At 42.4% G+C, this 24173-nt stretch overlaps 2 protein-coding genes across 6 annotated transcripts in view; both read right to left on the bottom strand.

Moving 5' to 3' along the window:
- Window positions 1-13171, bottom strand: part of mcf2a (MCF.2 cell line derived transforming sequence a) — a 35905-nt gene extending 22734 nt beyond the window's left edge. The window contains exons 1-5 of one of the 2 annotated variants that reach the window (XM_066715162.1): window positions 11888-13171; window positions 11463-11796; window positions 5016-5084; window positions 4101-4215; window positions 3295-3385 (exon numbers count right to left, since the gene is read on the bottom strand). In XM_066715162.1, coding sequence (XP_066571259.1) covers window positions 3295-3385; window positions 4101-4215; window positions 5016-5084; window positions 11463-11607 — 420 coding nt within the window. In that variant the 5' untranslated portion in view covers window positions 11608-11796; window positions 11888-13171. Of the gene's footprint in view, window positions 1-3294; window positions 3386-4100; window positions 4216-5015; window positions 5085-11462 lie in introns of both variants that reach the window. The other variant, XM_066715161.1, reaches the window with a different exon arrangement.
- Window positions 13172-14600: 1429 nt separating this feature from the next.
- Window positions 14601-24173, bottom strand: part of atp11c (ATPase phospholipid transporting 11C (ATP11C blood group)) — a 41351-nt gene continuing 31778 nt past the window's right edge. The window contains exons 24-30 of one of the 4 annotated variants that reach the window (XM_066715158.1): window positions 23005-23132; window positions 22653-22788; window positions 22376-22441; window positions 21793-21896; window positions 21550-21706; window positions 18688-18796; window positions 14601-17181 (exon numbers count right to left, since the gene is read on the bottom strand). In XM_066715158.1, coding sequence (XP_066571255.1) covers window positions 18692-18796; window positions 21550-21706; window positions 21793-21896; window positions 22376-22441; window positions 22653-22788; window positions 23005-23132 — 696 coding nt within the window. In that variant the 3' untranslated portion in view covers window positions 14601-17181; window positions 18688-18691. Of the gene's footprint in view, window positions 17182-18687; window positions 18797-19503; window positions 20682-21549; window positions 21707-21792; window positions 21897-22375; window positions 22442-22652; window positions 22789-23004; window positions 23133-24173 lie in introns of those variants that run through there. The other 3 variants (XM_066715159.1, XR_010820136.1, XM_066715160.1) reach the window with 3 other exon arrangements.

The following is a 24173-nucleotide window of genomic DNA, read 5'->3' as shown; positions in this document are numbered from 1 at the left end:
AAAGCCGAATTGAAACAGATTTTATATATGGGTATGGACCGCTTCGGAAAACAACTTTAGGTTAGAAATCCCAATACACAAATACGTGATATTGATGAATATTTGGAAAGTCGACTCTTATAAAAACAGCTTTAAAATGTAGTAACATTATTCTGCTACCCCACGTTTATTAGCATGTCGTTAATGGTACAGAGGAACATGTATGCATATATTTTGTTAACACACGCTGGCTCTCTCTCCCTCGCTCACACACACACACACATTTTAGTAGAGGCGACATACAACTAAGTTGTACAACAAACGGTTAAACTCCGTTCTTGCTCTTGCCACCTTTATCAGGTCTCCAGTGGCGTGTGCCAATCGGGGCTACTTACTGACTACTGTTGGGTAACTTACACAGTGAAAATAAATGAAATCACCCGTGCATTTTTGGATGTGCTGCAGCAATATTACACAGCACACTTTGACATTCATGAGGCCCGCAGTCATGCACTTATATCTATGGATACCACCTATCCGCATGCTTAATTAAGGCCCTTATGTTTAAAGCACAACGATATCGTCGGGATAAAACGGTTTTCGCGAATCGAGATGTGCCATAGCTCCCGCTGGTGAATTGCATGACTAAGCTATATTCTGTCTCTGCACCACAGTCAGAGTTACAGCCCCACAGAGCACAAGCCAGCCGGTCTACCGAGGTGCTTGCAGCAATCGAGCTATGCAGCATTTTCCATCTGTATTTGAACTTGAGAAGAAGTAGCATGCACTGGAATGCACTTGAAAATTGAACAAAATAAACCTTACCGCGCTCCTCCGCATCCTCGGCATGCCTCTATGCGGGTTCGCCTCGGCCATTGTCTTAGATTTTGGGTTATTTTCTCAAAGAGGGGGTTACAGGGATTATCTCCCCTCTTCTGTCGCTTACTCCCAGCCTCTCCGCGGGACTGGGGCCGATACAGCGGGCAGCCGCAAAGTCGACGATGCAGCGGCCGCGGGGAGGGTGGCAGCACTGTGTAGCAAACGCCGGTACCAGGCTACTCTTTTTTTCTTCTTCTTTTTCTTTTTTTAACATTCTCCAGATCCACATGATAAATGATCACCACGTATTTACACTTTCTTATGCTTACAGACAGAATATGTCTGCAGCTGCTCACGCTGATGACGTTTCTACAATATACCTCTTTTTATGTGAGAGGTAATAGTGCCAAAATGAAAAGTATCTGCATTTTGGGGATGGTGGTATGAGAAGCATCACAACTTTCTTATAAGCGATTTGTTATATATGTAAAATAAATAAATAGATTATTATTACTATTATTAATAATACTATCAATACATATAAATTAATTAAAATCGAAACATTTGAATTGGCCCACAATTCAATGTCAGTGTCTATGTGTTTGTCTGTCAGTCCGTCAGTCAGTGTGTGTGTGTGTCGGGGGGGTGAAGTTGTAATTGGAAATTGTAATAATTTAGGTTAGTAGTAGTATGTAATACTATGTAAAAGTAAGTAGGTTGGTAGCTGTGATATAATAGATAATGTATTATTATTATTATTAATAATAATAATAATAATAATATTGATAATACAATAGAAATAACCCCAATAATAATTTAGTTGTTTTTACATCATAACCCGTTAATAATAAGTAAATACGAGCCCAAATAAGGAAAAGGCAACGTGTGAAGGCATCTTAAGTGGAACAAGAAATGTCACAAACACACACACACACATGTTTACATACATGTATCGTTTTGGTGTATACTACGCATGTAAACTGTACATTGTCTTAGGAAATTAGCCTATTAAGTGTCTAATCTGTTATTTACAGATGTTATTTAGGCTATTTTGTGTACTGGGGGAATTTATAAATTCGGAGAACTAACTGGTTAAAATGGTAAACATCAAGTATTAATAATGTTTATATAGGTATCATAATAAGGCATGCATGGACGACAGTTTAATGTAATAAATAATCGTCTGAACTGTCTGTTATACAATACGATTCAGTATAAGTACAACCAAAGGGTTTATACACGCACAATTGCGTCAAGTAAAAGGGGAAGATCATACATTCAATATATCAATAAATAAACAAATACCTTCAGGACGCTGTTTTGATATTAAAAACAAAGCTTTAAAACATTAAAGGTTGTGCATTTCGTATAAATTTGAAAAAATGTCATATTAAACAGTCGCACTGGAAAAGTTAAATTAAACAGTTAAACAGACGTGTGATCAGCACCATGGACAGCAGCCACGTCTAACAGCACCGTCGGATGCGAGCAGCAGACAGGCTGTACACACAACATGCGTACTTCTGAAATACCAGCACATTATAGTCTAGCGTACACAGAGTCCTAGCTGCTTATCACGGTATTGAATTGCTGTCTGGGATTTTTTAATTTCTAAATCGTACGCTTTCCTTCACGTTGTACAGCTTGTTGTTTCGCAAAACAAAACATTTATGTACGGGCCCATCAAGTTTCGAAGCACAGATTTTCCTGTTAATGTGACATTACTAAATTGGAAACTGACTAGAGATTTCATTTTGGATTAAACGTATCCTTGCACAAATGTCCTTGACAAAACTTGTTTCCTTTCTTCACACTTTCTTCTATAGAAGAATTCACAAGAGATTGTTCACTTGATTCCAAAATATTCAATTGTCAGATGGAAAGGACTCAGAAAAGTTCACACCAACCTATAAAGATGTCTCAGCTGGAATAAAATATACATATATAAGAAAAAAAAAGAAACGTGTTTAAAAATAAATATGCATATTGCGTATTTTGTAATATTACCCGTTTCACTGATGTTAACAGCATGATTTGGGAGAAAATGTCTAACTATCAGTAATGAGGTAATAAGCTGTTCTATACTGGGGGGAATTACATTCATCGGATTGTTATAGACTAGGCCAAATCTTAGATAAACATATTAGCCAATAAAGGGAATAAATTCTGTCTTTAATTATGATCAAGTAGTATACATAATTCAGTTGCATGCAAAAACGATATGTCAGTATAATTGACACCGTACTGACAGAACAGGACATTAGCAGAATCGCACAAACCAATTACAATGATTATATAGTTCATATATAGTTCTGGGACAAGTCCTGTGTGAAATCTACAATAGTGTCACTGTCACCAACAAGGCCACTTGGTATATATTATATATTAGCAACACATTCACTTCTGGTAAAAGACAGCTTTCAGAAAAACACGTTGTGTGATGTTGGAACCGTTTGTATTTGCATTATGAGTTCAGCAATGAAGTGTAGCACTCACTGCTATCCTGGCAAGAGCAGTCTTAATGGACACCCAGCTGTCCAGCCTCCGATCCAAGATCACTATAAACTTCACTTCAGGCTGCCGCTTCCTGAAGACAAAATATACATCATTATCATCATCATAATGAACGACAACCAAATGTTAGTATGTTTAAAAAAATAAGCATTCCAAAACAGCCATGATGGGGTTAAAATTAGAACTGTATGTGCAGTTAAAAAAATTAAATACAAATAAATCAATACTTTTTTGTATTGAACATGTAGAAAAATGTAAACATCAGTTGCTTGGCTACAATACTCAAACACAGGCTAACATATTTTGATGAAGTATTAAAGGATTCAAGTGAGAACTAAATTGGTATTTATTGTCTTGTCTTCACCTCGGTGAGATAAAATCAAAGCTCCTATTTTCTCCATGACAATCAGAGATTTACTGGCCACTAAACAGAGCCTGACTGGCGCTGGTTCAGCAGGAACATAACACACTGTGCTGCCAGATTTCCAGAGCTCTGAGCCTTCTGAACACCTGTGTAAACACGAAATTATAAGCAAAGAGCTGTCTAAATCACATCACAAACGGGCGACATTTCGTGGGACATTTCGGGAGTATACTGTGTGTGGGACCCTGGAGCACAAAGGGCAGCGATAGGTGTTGAGAACAGCAGGGGAAGAGCTGAGTAGGCCCCTTTCTGCTCCTTGTATGACCTGGCAGGCTGTCATGTAGTCCTGTGGAGAATGCAGATGCAGTACAGTGACACTGCAATGCAGAGGCGGGGAGAGAGGGAGAGATAGAGATGGACGTACCGTGGGATGAGGGTGAGGTATGTGAGGATGTTGGTCAGGGCCCCCTCTGGAACCTCACTGAAGGAGGAGCACTCTGGGAATGTGATGATCACGCTGGACTGCTCCCCCCGACCCCCTGGCAAGGAGAAGAATAACACCATCAAAGGTGTGGAACAATTAGAAGCTGTTTTTCCTGTTTTAAATTCACTATTGCAATTCAACCGTGTAACTACTGAATGGATGCTTTAAATCATAGCTAAACACTAAGTGGATTCAATAAAAAAAAATGTAATTTATTTTATCATTTAGACTGCATGCATTTGTGAGGTTTGGGTTGCCATGGAAAATGCTACAGAAATCTTTACCTTGCTATATTGCATATGAATGAGGATAAATTAAACAAATCGCTTGGATTTTGCACTGCTTTCCACCCTTATTATTCACAACAGTCCTTGAAGATTATTTTCCTTTGTTCCAATAACTGAAACTCAAACAAATTTGAATATATTTACACATATTAAGACTTATTGAAACTATCCTAAATAGTTTGTTACCGATTAGTGACTAATTAAGACACCATCTTTGTGAACAGGAACACCACAATAACCCAGACAATGACGTAATGCTGTTCTCTCATTCTAGTCCAGACAAAGATCGAGCACCTTGTTGTGCAGAGGCTTGCTTTGCAAAGCAGTTCTGAAGGCCACAGCATGGGGGAAAACAAAGCCCTACTTCGGTACCACTTAATTGACTATTTATTTAGTCATGCTCGAAAAAACAAGGTATTGATCGGTGTCCGGATGCAGCCTCCCAATGTTGGGCGCTGTTGTGATTAATACAGATATTATAAATTAACATTTGCATTTCTATAGTCACAAAATTCAAACAGCTGCTACTTAAAAAAGGTGTGAATGTGGAGAGATCAAATGTGCTCACCTGAGAGATAGGCAATCTGCTTTTCTAAGTATTCACTGACCTCCTTCAAGCTCAGCGGGATTGACGTTTCTGTCAAAACAGTGGGAAAGAAGAAAATAGCTATTCATGTGCAGCTGCCGCAGTACAAGTTATATTGTCACTTAGATCTTCCCTGGTGTTCACTGTATGCAAGAGATTACATTTATAAAAGAAAAGTGCTTTTAACCAGATTGGGTTCTACTGCATTAGCCTGATGTGGCTACAGAACTCAGAAGCAGTGTAAAATGCATGTTGGCCTAATGGAACAATGAATCTGGAATGGTAATCAATCAGTTCTTGTTTTATACAGTGGCTTTTAAACAGCAAACCATTTGGATTCCCCAGTTGCTTGCACATTGATCCAAAGATCTCCACTCCATGCTTAAAGATGCTGGACATTCAGCATCTTAAAAACAGCTTCATACCACCCGGAGCTTTTTATTCTCATAGACACAAAGGCCTTTTGCATAATCAACACCTTCAGAAATCTCTGCAGGTGCCTGTCAACTCAGTAATGCTGCCACCCAGTGTTAACACCCAGCAAAGACATCCACATTCCACACATATGCCAAGAATAACAGACTGGGATCAGACGTGGATGCTTAATTTAAATAGACACGTAAATATATCAACGAACGAGGCAGTTAGTGTCGGTGTTTATTAAATCTGACACTCAGAGTCGCTCCCCTCTTTCAAATGAACCTCTTGCTCAGATAGGATTTTCTCGCAGTATGCAGCTGTTGCAATGAAATTTCACACAACTATACCTCTGTACTTTGATATATTTGTTAATGGGGTGTGTGCTGTCATCTAACAAGTGAAGGAATTCCCTGGAGAAAAAAAGGGCATTAAATGGAGAGGATGGGCCATGGGGGAAGAGATACCATGTGACACCAGTAAAGTGAGGGGTGTGGGTCTGGATTTACCTCCCAGTGGCTCCCTGATAATCCCCTGCACTATTCTCAGACAGACTGCTCCCAAGCGTGGAAAATCAACCGAGGCTGAACTTTGGTCAAATCAGCTGTTGCTCCTGGGCTCTGTTTCACTCAAGACTCCTAATCTCCCTCCTTACCGATCACAATACGTTAAAGATCACATTGCAAGAGTGGGAATTAGTGCTGTAATTCTTCTCATGGTGCGAGGACATGTGCAAGATCTAACACTCGCCTGCTCTAACACTCTACTCTTTGGGGGCGGAAATAGCACACATGATACTGTAATTAATGATGTATTTATTTGCAGTATGTATATAGAAACCTGACATAGAACACACCCATTTGAAAGAACACCTGTTGATTCTGGAAGCATACAGTGTCCTATGGGGTTAATGCACAGTCATTCCAGGCTTCAGCCTTATATAGATATACAGTGCTTTGGCGAGATGCCCATTGGCATAAACAGTCACAGGCCCCATTAGATGTATCAGGCAGACATAGCGGTTCACACCCAATAACCTGGCAGATAGATTGCCTAAAAGGAAATGTATGAGCCAATGTCTGCAAAAGCACCCCTTTGGCACTCTACAGTATTAACATATTTTGTCAGTGCTATGCATGTGCCCATAACCAACCGCTACTCAGTCTGAACAAGAGGTACTAAAGGCGTAAGGCATATGTCTGATACACCTGCTTATTCAAAACACAGACCCTTTATCATCTTTTGGAGATTTGTTTACTACTCACCATGCAAAGTTTTGGAGAATACATTGCCTTATGAATAATAAAGAATGGCCATTAAAAATAAATACAACCTGAAATAGGAAAGGAAAAAAAAGTCATGTGTACCTGGAGTTTGGCTCACACATGCTCCACTGTAACAGAGTATGGCAGCCTGTCATCATTTAGTTAATGAACTCTGTCGATCAACTGCCAGTGGTGTAAATGTTTAATGAGTGAACCGCCCTAGCCCCCCACAAGGTTGAGAGCATTTCTCTCTCTCAGTGGAAGACAAGGCAAAACCACAGCCAGTGACCAGACCCGCTCAGAAGACACGCCCCTAGAGAGGCCTATACCAGGGCTGCAATTTTACTGTATGGTTTCTGTAGTTTTTCTAGGGACCTTTCCATCAGCAAGTCATTCAGACCTGCAATAAACAGGTGATTTTATGTCTTATCCTTAAAATTAATTCAATTAAGTAATTAAGTCCTGAGGTTGAACTAAAACCAGCCTGTGGCCCACCGCTGTCCTGTGCCCTTTGTGAAGACAGCTATCCATATACCCAAGTCATCCCACAATCCAGCACACTTTTCATAAAAGTTGAGGTTCATCTCTTTATATGTATTTAATTGGATTGGATATTATGTACATTGGAGATGGGGGTGTTTAATTAATTGATTTACTTAGGCTTTGCAAGCTACATGGAGCATTTAAGGACAAATAGTCCTGTAGAAACCATGTTTCAATCCTGAGTCTAGAAGCCTGCACAACAGCCAGATGAGTCAGTAGGATCAATAAATTGCCTTCAGTTTTGTGAGGAAGATGGAACATATGCCCCTATATGGTATTCAGCCTTTCTTAAGCTGTTGTGGCCTAGCTCAGATCTCGCCCTCCATATTGTAAAATCTCTCCTAACAGGGGATTTAGCACTGATCCATCATATTGGGAACCCAGAACAATATATCCTCATCCATTTCACCTCTCTGGGTTCACAGTGTCGAGTGAATTCGTGGGCCCAACAATCGACGTTAGAGCAGCCAGTCAATAAGACTATTAGCAATGCAAACCGTTAATTAGGTTTTCAGTTTTCAGTTTTCTGTCTCTCTGTGTACCTAAAAGGCAGCATACCCGCAACTCACTGCACCGACAGAATTTCCATGCAACAGTGAATTGTCGATGGATTAATTTCTATGTAGTTCTACACTGGTCACATTCAAAATGAATTCAAAACAAGAACTCTGGTTCATTTACAGACAACTATTGGTTCATGATCTGTAAACAATGTGCCGGTGGCTTAAAACACAGTCAACACTGATAAGACACAATCAAGTACACCCGGGATTTAATATCATAACAGACAACTGGGCAACAAAATCCTTATTGACCAAGCAATAAGCCGTACAGTAAACCCCAAAGCAGGCCAATGGAACAGTCCTGTTTTGTTTACTCTGATCAAACAAGAAAAACCCTGGGAACCCACGAGAGCTTCATCCTTTCAGTTAACCATTTTAGTGATGATTAAAAACAACACAGCAAACAGTGTTCACAGATATTACAGCAGAAGGCCATAACATTAGCTCTAACCTCCTATCTGTAGCTCACACTTCTATTTAAACATTCAGGAGGACACATTTTAAATTAATAAAGCTGCAAAATGCATTCACAAATTGGGGTCACAGTCGTTCACTCAGACACCTACATATTATCTACAGCTATATAGAAATTATTAAAAGACATGTATTTGCTGCAGATTTTTTTTGCAAACACTAGCTAGCAAATCATCTGGCTCCTCTGCTTGCCAGCTGTTGTTAAGCACTGGAGGGACAGTAACAAGTTGGAGGTGCCCTAGGCATGGAAAGGTAGGCAGACTGGCAGGCTGGGCTGAACATCCCTCTTACCTTCTGTGGTTGGGGGCCTGCTTTATGCTTTGTGTTAGTTTGTTTATTTTGGGGAGGTACAAACAGGTCTTAAAGCATCATCCCTGATGTCCTTACCTAACCTGACCGAGGAGCACAAGGCACACGTATACACACACACACACACTCGCAGACACACATTACGTAGGGTTTCAGGCAGGCTTCTGTGTGCCTGGCATTAAGGACAAGGTAAACAGAGATTGCAAAACAAGATTGAACTGCTAAGGAGGTTAATTTAATGCTCTTAGTGCTGTAAGGTTAAATATTCACTGCTTTTTCACAGGAGTCTTAGACATTTGATGTTAGCAGGGTCTGAGACAGAGCTGCTACACTTTTAGTAGCAAAACCGACATATTGGATTATTTCTTTACATGCACACCAGTATGAAATACGAAGACAAAGACAATGAATCGTTCAGGTCCTCTAACAAATAATGTATTTAACATCACAGGGCTCAGAGAAAAGCAATGCTGCCTCCCACATCTCTGCTGCACTGCAAAAGCGCTATCCAAAAAATCATCAAATTATCAAAGCAGTGTGAATGAAAGATGCCACCTTCATTTGTAGCCTATCAAAGCATTTAGCAAGCCAGTGTCTATAATGACCACACATTATGGTCTCTGTTCCTGTAGGTGTTGTGGGCTTTTGCTGTTGTAATTGCCTCCCCCCAGTGCAGGCTGTCCTCGATTGACCAGTAGAGCCACTAGTCTGCTTAACTTTATTACACTGTCATGGCAACCAAAAGAAAAGACATTGGGATCTGTGTGGGTATATGCAAACAAACCCGCTATGAAATAGAGAGAGCTCTGCTCATATTCCTTAATGAGGGAACAGGGCTGATGTCCTGACAATCAATTGCACCTTCTCAGATTTCAAACACACTGGCACTGTAATTTTGTCTTGAGGGGGTGGGGGGATGTATTCTCCGGCAGATTCCAGTGTATGTAATAGGCCCCTCTAAATGTATTCTTTCTGTCATATTATTTCAATATTAATATGTGTATTTTATGCTTTTACTTGTAAGTTCCCCTGCTTTATTGGAGCCCCTTCAGATATGCAGGAACTGGCTCCAAAAACAAAAATAACACAGGCATCTTATCTACAGCCCTGAAAAAAATTAAGAGACCACTCCAAGTTCAGAAATCAATGTTAAGTGGTCCCTTCATTTTTTCCAGAGCTGTATATAAATGTCTGCCAGCCCCTACAGATGCATAAGTAAACTGCTTTTGATTGCTCATATATTTAGAGATAACCCTTGGTGCTCCCAGCCCATCCTCTCTCTGTATCCCTGTCTGGTCTGTAGCAGCTGTCTTTCCATTCCAGATTTGAACAAATCAATAAATAAAATCAACCCAATGTTTTACCTTCCATAAATACACAACCTACACAATACATATACATGAGCAAATTCATTACACTTCATGAAGTGACACCGAGAGCACGTGGGCGCACTCCAGGCAGTCTAAATCGGGCCTCATCGTTCACCTGACGCGCAATGTGTGCCGTGCAGCTGTGCAGTGACATTTCCAGCCCTAGCCGGAGAAAACAAACTACTTGTAAACACGAAGAGAAGACCAGCGTGGAACAGTGGAAGGACTGCAACAACGGCCAATGTTTAAACAAAATAATATGGTTTATAGGGGAGAAAAAACAACAGCAAAACAAATCGCAACTCTACAACTACACAAGATGGCTGAGATATGAGTCGGGGAAAAAAATGGACACGTATATATATATAAAATGAAAGCATCATCTATCAGCCAGTAGTGCTGAGTGCAGATAATTAAGGCTGATGTAAGGCTACAGGACGGTTGCTAGGCTGTTACAATAATGATTTTAGTGACTTATGCAAACAGTCGACCTTCCATTGCAGGAATATTCTGAGGTAATAGGAAATCACAGCGGAAGCTCTCTCATTGCCCTTCCTTCCTCACCCCGTTAGACCGAATCTGGCCCAGGCCAGAGAAGCACGAGTAGATTGCATTACACACAAATCATTAAACCACTGAAAACTGCCTACTGATGTAAAAATAGAATGCAGCCAGACCTTTATTTTAGTGTCCATTTCTCTTTAAAATACATAAATAAATAAATTCATAGGGGGTTGAAAAGCAAGGTGAAGTCAAAGGTGTACAAATAAAGCTACAGAGAGCCTGTGGACGGGAAAAAAGTAGTGGAAGGAAAGTGAAGCCTGCTGTGTCCAGACCTATTTTTCATGTAATGCTTGCCATGCACTAATTCTCCCGCTGTACAACTTTCTCCTGCCTATATAAAAAGCGATTAACACAAAAACTAGACATGAACTACAAAAAGTTGCATGAGACAACTCGCAGTGTGTGTCACAGTTATAAGCTTTTTAAGGTCTGCTATTGACACTATTGACAGCTGCCTGCAATCACTCTTTCTTTCTGCAAAAGTATTGACTGGGAAGGTGGGGGTTACTGCATGGGTGTCTGTCCCAGTGTCCCCACAGCCCCAGCAGGGAGATGACAACAGCAAGTTGCTACTTCTGAGCTGCCCAAGCGGACACCTCAGTGATGCAGCAAAACTGACACTTCTCCCCTCCGTGCATGTAAACAACACACGCAGCACAAGGGTTAAAAAACTCCGGCATGACTCCTGATGTGGATAAAGCTATTAGCGTGGGTTTACAAAACAGAGAGCATAATCCTAAACATTGCTGAAACGAACCCTGCTTCCTGGAGATGACATTAAAGAGGACTGAGAGCCATTCCAGTTTTGCTGCATAGTGCATAGTGTTTGTAGCAATGCAGTTCAATCTGAGCGAGGGCACTTAGTAAGATTCGCTGTCTGGAAGCGGCCGCCTGCCTCCTGCCAGCAGGGAGGGAGATACTCACGCTGCAAGGTGCTCTCCAGCTCCGAGCCGGCCTGGAGGAGGCTGTAGTAACTCTCCATTTCCCTCTCCGATATCCACCTCAATTCCTGTGGCGATGTTCCCATATCCTGCCTCCGCACCTCAAGATTGCTGGGATCGGGATCCATGGATCTCCGGAGTCCCTACGGGAGCATCACATCCTTGCTGCCCTGCCTCATTCGCCAGGCTGGTTCTGAGGAAGGTGACTGCTTTGCAAACAACAGGGGCAACTTCTCAGCCACTACTTCACAGCAGAAAACTGCTGCTGCTCCTTCAGCTGTTTACTCTTCGGTTTCCCAACAGCTAGCTTAAGTCACCTAGAGCCGCCAAAAGTACATGAATATACCATAACCATGAGACACACAGAGGAGGGGAAGTTCTGTCCAGAAAAATCAATGGAAAACTCACCCCCTGGGCCAAGTGTTATGTTGCAGCAGCGCAGCCGGCAGCAGCTCCCGGACTCGGAAAGCAGCACACTGGGTTATCCATTCGTTTAATCTGGTACACGAATTAATAAGTGGCTAAATAAATGAGCAAACCATTTAAAGGAGGTGAGTAAATACGCCGTCCTCTCAAAGGCTGCTATCTCTGCGATCCCCTCAGCCCTCTCTCTCAGCTCTCCAGTGCGTCAGCTCCGAGCTGTGTGAGGTACAGGCTTTTGAAACTCTGCCAACTCCCTCCCAGGGTTTTCCTTTTCGAAGAGAAGAGGCCCAAACGTCTCCTGCTTCCTCTCGTTCTGTAGCCCCTGTGACCCGAACAGTGCTGATACACTGGAGCTCCAGACCTGCCTTGTCATTCAACACCACCTTCAAAGGCTGCCGTCGCTCTCTTTCCTCTCTGCCTCACTCGCTGGCTGACACACACAGACCGACACGCGCTTCGCTGAAGAGACTGTAAACAGTGCCTGCCCACTCAGCCAGCTGCAGTCTCTCATTCTTCTCTTCACAGCTCTGTCTCCAGTCTGCCAGCTCACAAGGTGACCATTCCCAATCATGCAGCAGGAAGACAGCCTGGGTACAGCAGCTCTCAGCGGGTGGCTAGATTAGTCACTCCCTGCTGATTCCTAATGCTACTGTTAGCAAGGAGAGAATACAATCTCCCAGGAGGGGGCCGGGCCAGTGCACAGATCTTTCTCACGTTCCCTGAGCTAAAGCAACAAGGCTGAGAGCAGCACTGGCAGTTTAACAAACTAACTTTTGGCATCAGACTTTGTCCTGAGTCACCGAGACTACAGATCGCCAGCAGCTGTAGCAACTGTTTACTTTTGGATTCAGTTTAGGTTGCTTGTTCTTTGCTTTGGTTGGGATGGTTTTCTTCATAATCTGGGTTGGGATTGCGAAGTTTAGGGGAAAGTGAAGTGTGAACAATGAAAGTGAATGAACCAAACTAAACATTACTGCATGGATGGAAGGAACTGTAAAATACCTGAACTAAGAGAGTATTTAACTAGTATTACAACATGTCTTTACTACAGGCAGGGTTTCCTTTTAAGTCTATTTGCATTTCAGTAGTTTCCTCCTGCATTAATAGCATTTAAGGAATAAATAATGTTGCAAGATGTGCCCTTTTGTAAGCTAAACTAAAAACATTTATTTTTTTGCAACTCATTTTTAAAAGACACACTTAAGGAACAGGGTTGGGCTCCCATTCTCACCTTCCAAGCTCTTAATAACCAGCATCACACAAATACACTGCCAGTTAACACAATTTTGCCAACATCTCTGCTCTCATTCTAGACTCACATACAAGAGCTACCTTGCCTGTTCTTCACAAAACCCAGTGTGACAAACCTAGCAAATAAAACCTGCAGCAAATATAACTGTCTTTTTAATTAATAAATACATATATACAAACAAACACACACACACACAAACATGCACATACGCAAATACGCACACAAAGGACAGGGATATTTCCGTACCACACAGAGCTGGATAACTCACGTGATAATCTATTCTTAGACCCCAATTTGTTCGCATATGGAAATCTTTCCATCAACTATGCTACAGGTCCCTTCTGCATCAGCTGACCTCTTTGACCCACTTATATGATGCTATTCCAGGTTTTAATATATATATATATACACATACTAAATGAGAAAAACTAAAAATGATAGAGTTTAATATACAGTGTCTAGCACTGTTATTTTTATAAAGGGGGTAACAAACATTTGTAGTTATTATGCACAACGGTCAGTGAAGGATTACGGATATCCAAGCAAGGATAAAGAGAAATCCAAAAACTATCCTTAAGGATAAGAATTCTTATAAACATGAACAAATGCAGTCCTGGATGCTGATGATAAACAATTCAAAACAGTATAAAAACAGCTGGGTTAAACTAAAACAAAGAAAAACAGACAAAAGGCCATAGACAAGCATTTCAGTGTTTTGTATGTTTTTTTTTTTTTATTATTACTGAAAGGATTTCAGATCTGAATACAAGAGATACATTCAAGTTAGAGGTCGAAGCCGTCTGGAGCAGACTGCTCGCCAGGTCCGTGTCCAGAAGCAGTCCATAGTAAGCAGTGCATGTGGTCAGTGTGGATTAGTGGCACTGCTGCTGGGAGAGAGACCCCCACTGCCAGCACAACAGCCCACCTCTCCACAGACTGTAAAGAACGCTCCCTCGTCACATTCAGAGCATAGCGGGTGTACAATTAGTTCCTCTTTGTTTTTTAGGTTTTTTTTTTCTTACAAAACATTGCTGGAAAAAGGTTGCATTAAAAATACACGTTAATGACATCATCAGTATATTCAGGCAAAGATGATGATCCAGGATGGATTTATGGGTTTAAAAATCATCTCTGTGGTTACTGAAACTATTTTACAGCACAGGAGCCCCCCGACCCCCATCCCCGGTCTAGAGTGACTGGCTCAAAGCACACACAGGAGGACACAAAACTGGTTGTCAGATTTAAACTCCAGTGGTTCACTTAAAGTTATTTGTTCATCTCTTTGGGTTGGATTTAGTTCTTTCAAAAAAAAAATAATAATAATATAAATTAATTTGATCAACTTATTCGAACACTTTGCATTCTGCAAGTAGGCCAATTTCAATTGTAGAGAAATCTTGATCAAATCACATTACTCCAAAAGGTACTGAAAGTATATCATTAATGTGACTTGGAAAAGGACCTTATAATTTTATTGCAAACCATGTTAATGACACCACTGGCCAAGACAACATTGTAAGGCAGCATTAATGGATTGAGATGCACTCTTCATGGCACACTTTAAACGCGTGAGGCTTGAAGTGTTTTACGGTTGTGTCCCCATTTTGTACCATTCATGCGCATTTCCACATACTGAGGGGTGTGGCCCTCTTACACAATCCCCACTCCCTACATCAATAATCCGCTAGCAGTCAGTCATTTTCATGGCAGCCTTTTACAAAGAGAGCAGGGTGGGGAATTTCAGAGAAAAAACAGAACGGAAACAAGACCAACTGATCAGAACTCTCAAACCAGAGCTTCAAACTGGCAAGCTGAATTGGTAGAAGCTGATAAATCATAGAACTTAATATAAAACAATATTAATGGTAATAAAAAATAGAACATTTGAACAAGATTGCAGGTCAACCGGACATTTCAATAAATACGTCAATTCAGAATTATGTACAAAACAAAAATGGAATCAATCGTTCTGTAGTATCTAACGTGACTGTGGGATGTACACAAATGGAATGTATAAAGCATGAGACTAAGCTTATGATGCACCAGCTCACAGTGGCCTGAGGAACTGCCCACAGGACAGAGGCTGTAGTGGCACTTTGTTTCAGACACAAGGAAACAAACTAGCAAAGAGTGCCAGCATAGAAGCACCCAAGGGGTCTTTACAAACATTTTAGGTGGTCCTCGCCAAAGCCTGAAAGCTTTTCAGTTGAAGAACAAACACACTGTTTTTTTTTTTTACATTCCTTACCATACACAATCAAATACAACTGAAATGTAGTCCTGATATACACAAGTTCCCTGCAGTTAGCACATTTATCAGAGTTGAACTTATCAGCTGAGCGCTGACTCTAGTTTACAGTAAAATAAAAAGCTTGAGAACCACAGACTTAAAGGGCAAATCTATGGGAGAGAGAGAGGGGGAGACAAAGTATACTATGCAGAGGAAGAGGTTTCTCTATTCTTCATGCCACAGGGTTTAACACAGGTTACAGATCCATTCTGACTCTCAGTCAGGCTCATATACATCACTTGATACTGTACCATGTTACAAATGCATTTATACACAGTATCTTGTCAGTTAGCGTACACTTTTATTCAGGGCTTATTTGAGATTTCAGCTTTGTTGGCATCGGGTTCAGATCTCTCTCCCCAGCAATTTTGGCATGCAGCGTCTATACTACAGACAGTAACTGACACGTTCTATGGCAATATAGAATATAGTTATATGACCTATAACTGTTTGGTGGAAATCTCATCAACTTGGGAGAGCTTGCCAACCTGCCTGCATTCAGCCTTTTGACTCTGGAGTCGCTGGGAAGGGGCTGGGGAAATAGATGGCCCTTCTAAACCCAAAACTCAAATTACCCTTTCAAGAAAAGCATAAGGGAACTACCATACAGTCCAGCAAGGAGATGTGAATCCCTTTCATCAAATACACTGTGTTGGGTTAGTCTTATTTGTGCGTAGACCTATGCAAACTGCCTTCCGTGTTCACAGTGAGTGGGGATGTACCTGGTGAAAGGGAGGACACACTTGATTCACGCAATTTGCACGTTTCTATCTGTGTACAGCACATGCAGCATTCTCACGTCCATTGACTTTGGATCACAGAAGAAATAAGGAAAGAATAGCATCACTTGGCCAAATGTACCAGCACTTATTTTTTTCTCATAGAAATTAAACAAAACAGTCCAAGTCTGAGGAAAAAGCATGCTTCAATTGACACAGACTACTCAAAACATAAAATCTCAGCAGGACTCTTGTGTTCTCAGTTTCAGCTGATGGCATGGTTTTGGTCCAGTTGGCAAGTATTGTTAAAAAAAAAAATACACATACAAAAAAAAAAAAGTTTTCGTCTTCAGCTAAAGCAAAACACGGCATCCATTGGATATTCCTGTCATGCAGCTGTTGGCCTGGAAAAGTCTAGGAGGGCAGGGGAGCGGGGAGGTGCATATGAAACACATTGCAGCACAGCGCAGAGCTACCGGCAGGCATGGCTTGCCAGCTTTTATTGCATTAAGTCTTCAAACAAATTATAAACAATAAGATAAAATCAATAAAAACCCTCCTCCTTTATATAAAAAAATTAAATCAAAGTGGGCAGTAACCCAATGTAAAATGGCGGCCGTCACCAAATGTCTCAAAAGGATGCTACATTAAACCACATGGTTGCCCTGTGCCATCCCACATAGCTGAAGTTTGCCAACCTGTCGAATGGCTACCTGATGGGCGACTGTCCGATTCGTTCTTCTGCTGGCACCCATGGGGAGAGGGAGCCGGGTTCGAGAGCAGATGCAGACTCAATGTTTGTGTGTAGTATGGTGTTGCCGAGAGGATGGGTTTTTAAACGATATGTTCAATGTTGGAGGCACAGGCTCTGGTAGCGCAGACTGTGCCATGTACAGACACCCACACGGGCACTGCCGAGAGTCCGGCAAAGTGTCACACTGATGACTTGTCCAGGCATAGAGATTCCTCACTGCCCTTCCCTCAGGTGTCTGTATGACAGCGGCACAACCCCACTCACCTGTGGGGTAAAACACAACCATCACCTGTCAGCCCGCGCCCCGTGCCCCACTGCACTCACACTGGGGTTAACTCAAACAGGGAGGGGGAAGGGGTCAGTGCTTTACGGATCACAAAAAAATCTATCATAGAAAACATATCATGTCATTCCAAAAGAAAAACAAAACGGCCTGGTTTCCAGTGGGCAGAAGTAAACTAAAGCAACCCTTTCTTGCCTGGATTAAATATATGAAACAAAATATTGCTTAATTAAACAAATGTCAAATCAATATTTTTTTTAAGGTTTCTTTAAAAAAAAAAAAACACAATAAAAAGACCTATAGCTCATTAGTAATACAGACCTATAGAATATGTTAATATATCTTGTTTTTTGTAGATTTCGATCTGTACTGGTGGCCCGAGCTATAAATAACTAATCCTGGTTTTAAGGTTTGCATTTCTTTACTTCTACCTGGCCCAGGAGTAATCAAAGTCGATCAGCATTCCCGAAGTGCAGATTAGTCACCAAGTTGCAAAATCCAGACTCCCCAACAGCATTCCACATTAGTAATGAACCAAGCATACGAAACCCATGCAGTGAGCTAAGCCCCAGACTGTTAGAGCTGAAAGGTGCAATACTCGCAAAACACTCAGGCTGTTTGATCTAACTGGTTGATTGATTGATTGATTGATTGATTGCTCTAGCATGCGGCTATAAACCACTGTCCAAAGAGAAAACCAACGGAAGTATTGCACCTTTGATTGTTTGTGCACACATACACGCACGCAAACACACACACAGACAAAACAGCAACACCAAGAAACCCAGACAAACTATAACCCTACAGTACACCTTTGAGTTAAAATAAAGGAACCAACGATAAACTCAAATTAAAAGACGACACTTGCAGGGGCACAAAGGGATCGGATTGTTTCTGCAGTGGTCAGTGAAAGGCCTGAGAGGAGAAGTTCTAGATTGGCCCATTGTTGGCAGAACAAGCGTGAGGGCTTTTGGTTGTTGGATTTTAGTAAGGCTTCCAGGACCCCGTTGAGTCTCAGCCATCCACTGTACAAATGCAAGGCAAGGAGCTCATAATGCACAGCAAGGGAAAGGAAAGACTGATTGGACAGGTGACGCATGAGCCTCCATTTCAGCCAATAATACAAAATCCTGAGGAGGTTTCATTTATACGTTATTGATCAGTTCATGAACGTCCTCAACAAAAAGCTCTGGAGTGTATTCCAAGATAGGATGTCTCCTTAAGAAGATCAGCCAACTGTAAAACCACCTCAATAGCAAAATAATTATTTTTAATTAAGTGTCTAGTTTCAGGGCTTGGAGTTGCAGGGCCCTGTTGTCGTTACTCACAAAGCCTCTCAAAAGACACGGTAACCAGTCAGCGGCCACAGTGTGCCAGCCTGTGCTGCCCTAGGGATGCTAGGAATGTTTGTGCCCCGGCAAGTGCCGTGTGGATTGGTTTTTGATTGGTTGGAGCCAACAGTCCCGGAGCCAGTGGGGGTCTGGTACCTGTTCAAAGGACAGTATTGTACTCCTCTGAAAAGGTTCTCAAGAGCAGGGGTCTGGCTGAAGATCGGGGAGACCGGACCCCCCCCGCGTTCGACTGACCGGGCTTCTTCTGAAATGGTGAGGCAAGAGACACTTAGACACTCACCAGTGCAGCCAGCCGACACGCCACTCAGACCTGCTCCGCACACACAGAGACAGACAGACAGAGGGACGGACAGACACTGCGGCACATGGAGAGATGGTAGGACATTCTCCTCCACCAACACACTCTCGTATAGAGTTCCCACTTGGCCCACCTCCCTCCCTCCCCTCTCTGCAGTCTGCAGCACTTAACATTTCCCAACAAGCAGGAGAAAAAGCTCATTCGACCTTTGCCATCTACTTTAGTGAAAAAGCAATGGCAGATCTACACATTGGTCTTAGCATTTTTGATAGAAACGGTTATGTGATTTCTACGCACTTTTACTGTGCCATACTTCTGTCATTAAGCTGGTAAATCAAGGGAACCACTAAGGACCCAAGTCATAGCAATGATAAGATATGAAGCCCTGCTTTGTGCAGGCGTCATCTGGCACACAATTTCATTATTTAAAGAGTCTTACGTCAGGTGATAAACTAAGGCCTGCCAAACAATTAGACTGAAAATAAATGAAACGAACCAATGTATTCTGTTCTGCATTTTCTGTTCTCCTGGTAAATACAAACTCTAGCGGCATTTTCATATTCCAGGTTAACATCAAGCTTTGAGAGATGGACGGTACGGGTTCAGAAAGCAGCACTCAACCAATGTCTAAGAAAGGTCAAAGCCGTGGCTACCTGAGCCGAGACTGGAATCCCAGACTGCGTGACTGTGACATCAGGGAACTCCTTCATCTCAGGGCTCGCATTAACGAATCATGAGTTCTCTCTCATTTATTATTAATGAAATAAAGAGTTTGGTAGAAGAAAAACACAACAACAACATACTAGACTGTTACTTAAATCAGTCACCAATCAAATAAAATACGTGATTATTGTGTGTCATTCTCTGGTTTGGCCCATGGCTGGCCATTGTGTTGCAATAATCTCATGTGCATCTGCAGAATTAAACAATTTCTGCACAGCTGATTTAAGATGAGCAATTTAAGATTTAACAACGCAAGAATCACTTTAAGAAGCTATAAGTGAAACAGTGATAGCAGCACATGATGTTTTGCTGGCTAAATCTGGTAAATTCCTAGCTTAGCATAGTCAACAAATACACGCACTCACGCATTCACTCTACTAGGGAAAATCCTCTGCCACTGTTTCGGTGGGGACAGTGTAATATTCGATGCAAACATGCAGGTAAAACTTTGACTTTGTACAAAAACCTGAACTCGTGCTGCATTCCTCTACATAGGCATGCACAAAACAAGCACAGCCACAGAGCAGCTTTCCGTTTCACTGAAGAATTAATTTATCCTGGCGGAGGGGGTTGGGGGTGCGGGATAGAGTGGAGGGCAGTTTTAGTGTGAAGCAGAGTTCACATAACTCTACTCCCCTGTTCAGCAGTCTTCAAGGCACCTGAAACCCTCGGATGATCACATGCATATCAAATATTCAAATACACAAATAAAAAGAACACACAAGCAACACAATACACAACTAGGAAAAAAAAAAAACGTAAACAAACTGCATGATTCAGAAGTGCCACACCAACCAGCCATAATTGCAGGCGTTCTTTAGAAACTGCTACACACTTCTCCTGTTTCATTAGTTGCCTCTTCGAACACAGGGAGTGTGGTGTCGGCTAGGAGTTTGGCAGCGACTTCTGAGATGCAACCTTGTCAGGGGGGGAGGGAGGGGTGGGTGGGACAGGGGCAGCGCAGGACGGGAAGGGTTCTTGCAAGCTTGACACAACCCAACAAACAGACAAAAACACCTCAATCACTCCACGAAAAGTTGTGACTGCTGGTAGTCTGAGACAGCATGAAGATTGTGGATGTCCCAGAAGAAGGCAGGCGCCGTTTGATCTACAGCACGAGAGGCGAAACAGGGGAAAGATAAGTATAGAAAGCGCGAGAGAGAGAGACAGAGAGAGAGTAGGAAAGGACAGAAAATCGGAATTACACAGCACATGCACAATAAGAAAAAGTCATCTGCTACAGGAATAGAAATCTCTCCAGATTAATAACAGCCCCCTCGTGGTACGAACCGTAAAGCAAATCCCTCCGAGTTTAGATCGTCACAATAATCCACTCGTGAATGGCAGCCCTCACCCCTCTTTGGATTAAAAGGTTAGGCAGCTACAGCGGATTATTATTCAGTACCCATTTGGGAGGACTGACTAACGATTCTTCCAGAACTTAATGTAGCGTGCACAATGCTCCGATAGATCGGCCTTGGGGAAAACGTGTGAATTAATTCAAATAATCTAGCTAAATGGATAAGTTTCTTCTTGGGTTTCTACAATGAAACAAAATAAAAGGCTGACCGGAGCACAGGAGTACGTACGAGAGGTACAGGTGCAGGCAGGTTGGAAAAAATAAACGAAAAATAGATGTCGAATGTGCTGATGATCAATGATAAAACAGCAGGGCAGACCGAGAGAGGGAGGAGTGATCCATGACAGGATCGAAGGACAGAGCCGAAGGGATGAGGGGGAAGAATGACAGTGAAGAAGCGTTCTCGACCTGATGCTTACCTGATGGTGCTAGATGTTGCAGCAGCAGCAAGAAGGAAACAGAGAAAAATTTAGGTCTTTAACCTGAATCACTGAAAATGGGGAGACACCTCCTGGTCTAAGGTCACTCTGAGAAAGGAACCATGGGTTGGGTAGAGAAGAGGGGCGAGGGAAGGGGTTTGAGCAGGGAGGCGCGATGGTAATGTGGTCTCCATTACCTGGCGAGGGGCGGGGCCCTGGGGATGGCGGATGACAACCAGCAGGATGTCAGGGAGCAGGCTGATCACGATGAGGAGGATGATGATGAGCCAGGCCGACACGGAGCTCAGCATGTTGGCAAAGACGAAATACATCCGCTGCTGTTTGAGGAAGGGCCTGGGTGAGATGAAAAGTCAGGTCACCACCACCGTTACAGCTCATGAATACTCTCTCACTGCCCTTCAAGTTGGCGCTCTCCTCACCATATGATTCCCCCCCAGAAGAAACTGAAGAAGACGTAGAAGGCCAAGGAGCCCCAGATCACAAAATGATTAATCCAGGTCCAGTGTCTGGTGTCCAGAGCCAGCTAAGTAGAGAGAGAGAGAGAGAGAGAGAGAGGTGTGTCCAATATTCACTGTCTGGAACATAACCTTGAATAAACACATGGCTTCAGCGCGAATACAGAGAACTACAGAACAGAAATGTCCCAAATGTTAAACAAAGATAAAGGCTTTATTTTCTTATTTTTAGCCAGGATTTAGGTTCATAAAGATCATCAGGTGATTAACATCGCATTTCCCAACATGTACTGCTACCTGTCGGCATAAAACACAGAAACCAGACATCACTGTGAAAAACTGTGGATGAGACTAGATGCTGTCCATCACTCTCCGTTAGCCTTAACAATACAGCACTCTCTCCCACTGAGAACTGAGTATCCTCCATCATCTCCCTGACAAAGCTATACATATGACAATTAAGCAGCTGGAGAGAGACAGTATGATTAGATCCTGTATGTAACCCATTTTATATTAGTTAAGAAGGAAAAACAATACAAAAATGTACCTTCAGTGTTACTGTGAAGACGAGGACAGTAAAAACAATTGTTCCAAAGGTCCAGTTTCCAAAAACCTGAAGAATTACAAAAAACAGACTGTTACTTTTATATCTTGATTGATTGGAATTGGATGAATTGTTATGAATGTAAGTGACCTTCTGTAGGAAGTTTAATTACATAATTAAGGGTCAATTAAGCAATTAAAAAGAGAGAAACTGTAACAAGACGAGCTCAGCTCGGGCAAAAATGTTGAACAGCCCTAGTGATGAGATGGCACTGACTGACCTGGCCGTTGTCCTGCAGGGCTGGGTTGCTGAAGAGGTGGTGCACCCCGAAAAAGAAGACGAGCCCCTGGAAGATCCCCAGCACTGTCCAGTACAAGAACGGGTGCCAACGCAGCATGGCGTTCTTGGCATTCTCTCTGAGAGGAGAGAAATAGAGCGAGAGACATGAACGTGCTAATCAGCTGTTATCTTGATTTTTTTTGTATCAGTATTAGAACTCAGCCCTGTACTGCCAGACCCCAAAAAATACATTCCTGCCATTAGGACTTTAAATTAACATCTATTAATATGTTCCACATTGCTCTCTCGCTCCAGTCGGTGCTGGGGAGCCTGTGCTCTTTAATGCCCCCTACCTGTAGAGTGGTGCCACCTCCAGTAGGGTCTCAATGCAGATGTGCTGCTCCAGCAGGCTGTAAGCCAGGATGGGCATAGAGGTGAAGCAGATATTGTACATCGTCAGGTAGGCTGCGTCGTACAGGGGCTGGGGGGGATGGAGGGGGGGCACTGAGGGTTAATTACACACAGACATGAACACACACGCGGGGCTATGGCTCTAGGGCAACAGGAGTCTCCACTACTGCAGCCACTGCGTCACTTTGCTCTGATGCTGGAGAAAGATGAGTCTCGGTGCTTCTGACTTGAGGGTAGCTTCTTCTTTGCCCCGCCCCCCCCAAAGTCTGCAGCATTCCTATAAACGTATTACTCTGAGCAACAGTGCAAAATGACCAGGCAAGCTTCAGACTGCTCTTTGATATATACACATCCTATATAGGCCCAGGTTGGCCCAGATCAGAAGACTGAGATATCTGATCTTCTTCATCAATATGACATACACCCTGAAAACAGACCTGCTTTTGTTTTAGAACCATAATAAAAATAATAAACTCTGGTTTCTCTTACAGGTCTGATTCACTGACTACAAAAAAATAATTGGATAGCTGCTTATCATCTTAGCATCTCAGTCTACAGCCCACTATATAGAGTATATATATCAGTCGGCACTACTAACAAGAACTGTTGCTAAGCACTCCAGAACCAGACAATGGGAAGGTCAACCAGAAAGGAAAGGATAGACGCCATCAATAAGGAATCCCCATTCAGAGACAGGCGAGTATTTGAGTCCACAACACTACGTATGTACACAAAATATTAGCTAGTTTGCTTTTGCATGCATTATAGTATTTCCCAATGAGACTATTCTGTGGCCAAATAAGAACAGCAGCAAAGACACCTAGGTTTTTGCTGGCACTTTTCAACAGATATTGGAAGTTGTACCTCATGATAAAAACAGAACACAAAAAGGACAGTGTGGACTCCAATACTTGCGACTGAATCATGTTGATTCCGGGGCCTACGCACCTGGGCATTCTAAGATCAGAGACTTTACGAGTCCCCGAGCTGGAGTGTGATGGGCAGCGATTGCTGGGACTGGGTTTTTAGGAAATCAGCACAAGCCCAGAAGCACCCCACAGCTCGGACTGGGTCACAGATGCTCGATGGATGGAAACAGAGATGAATTCCC

This window comes from Amia ocellicauda, chromosome 10 (assembly GCF_036373705.1).
Source record: "Amia ocellicauda isolate fAmiCal2 chromosome 10, fAmiCal2.hap1, whole genome shotgun sequence".
NCBI classification, from domain to species: domain Eukaryota; kingdom Metazoa; phylum Chordata; class Actinopteri; order Amiiformes; family Amiidae; genus Amia; species Amia ocellicauda.
Note: the sequence above shows the minus strand (reverse complement) of the source record. Positions and strands in the feature narration are given on the sequence as shown.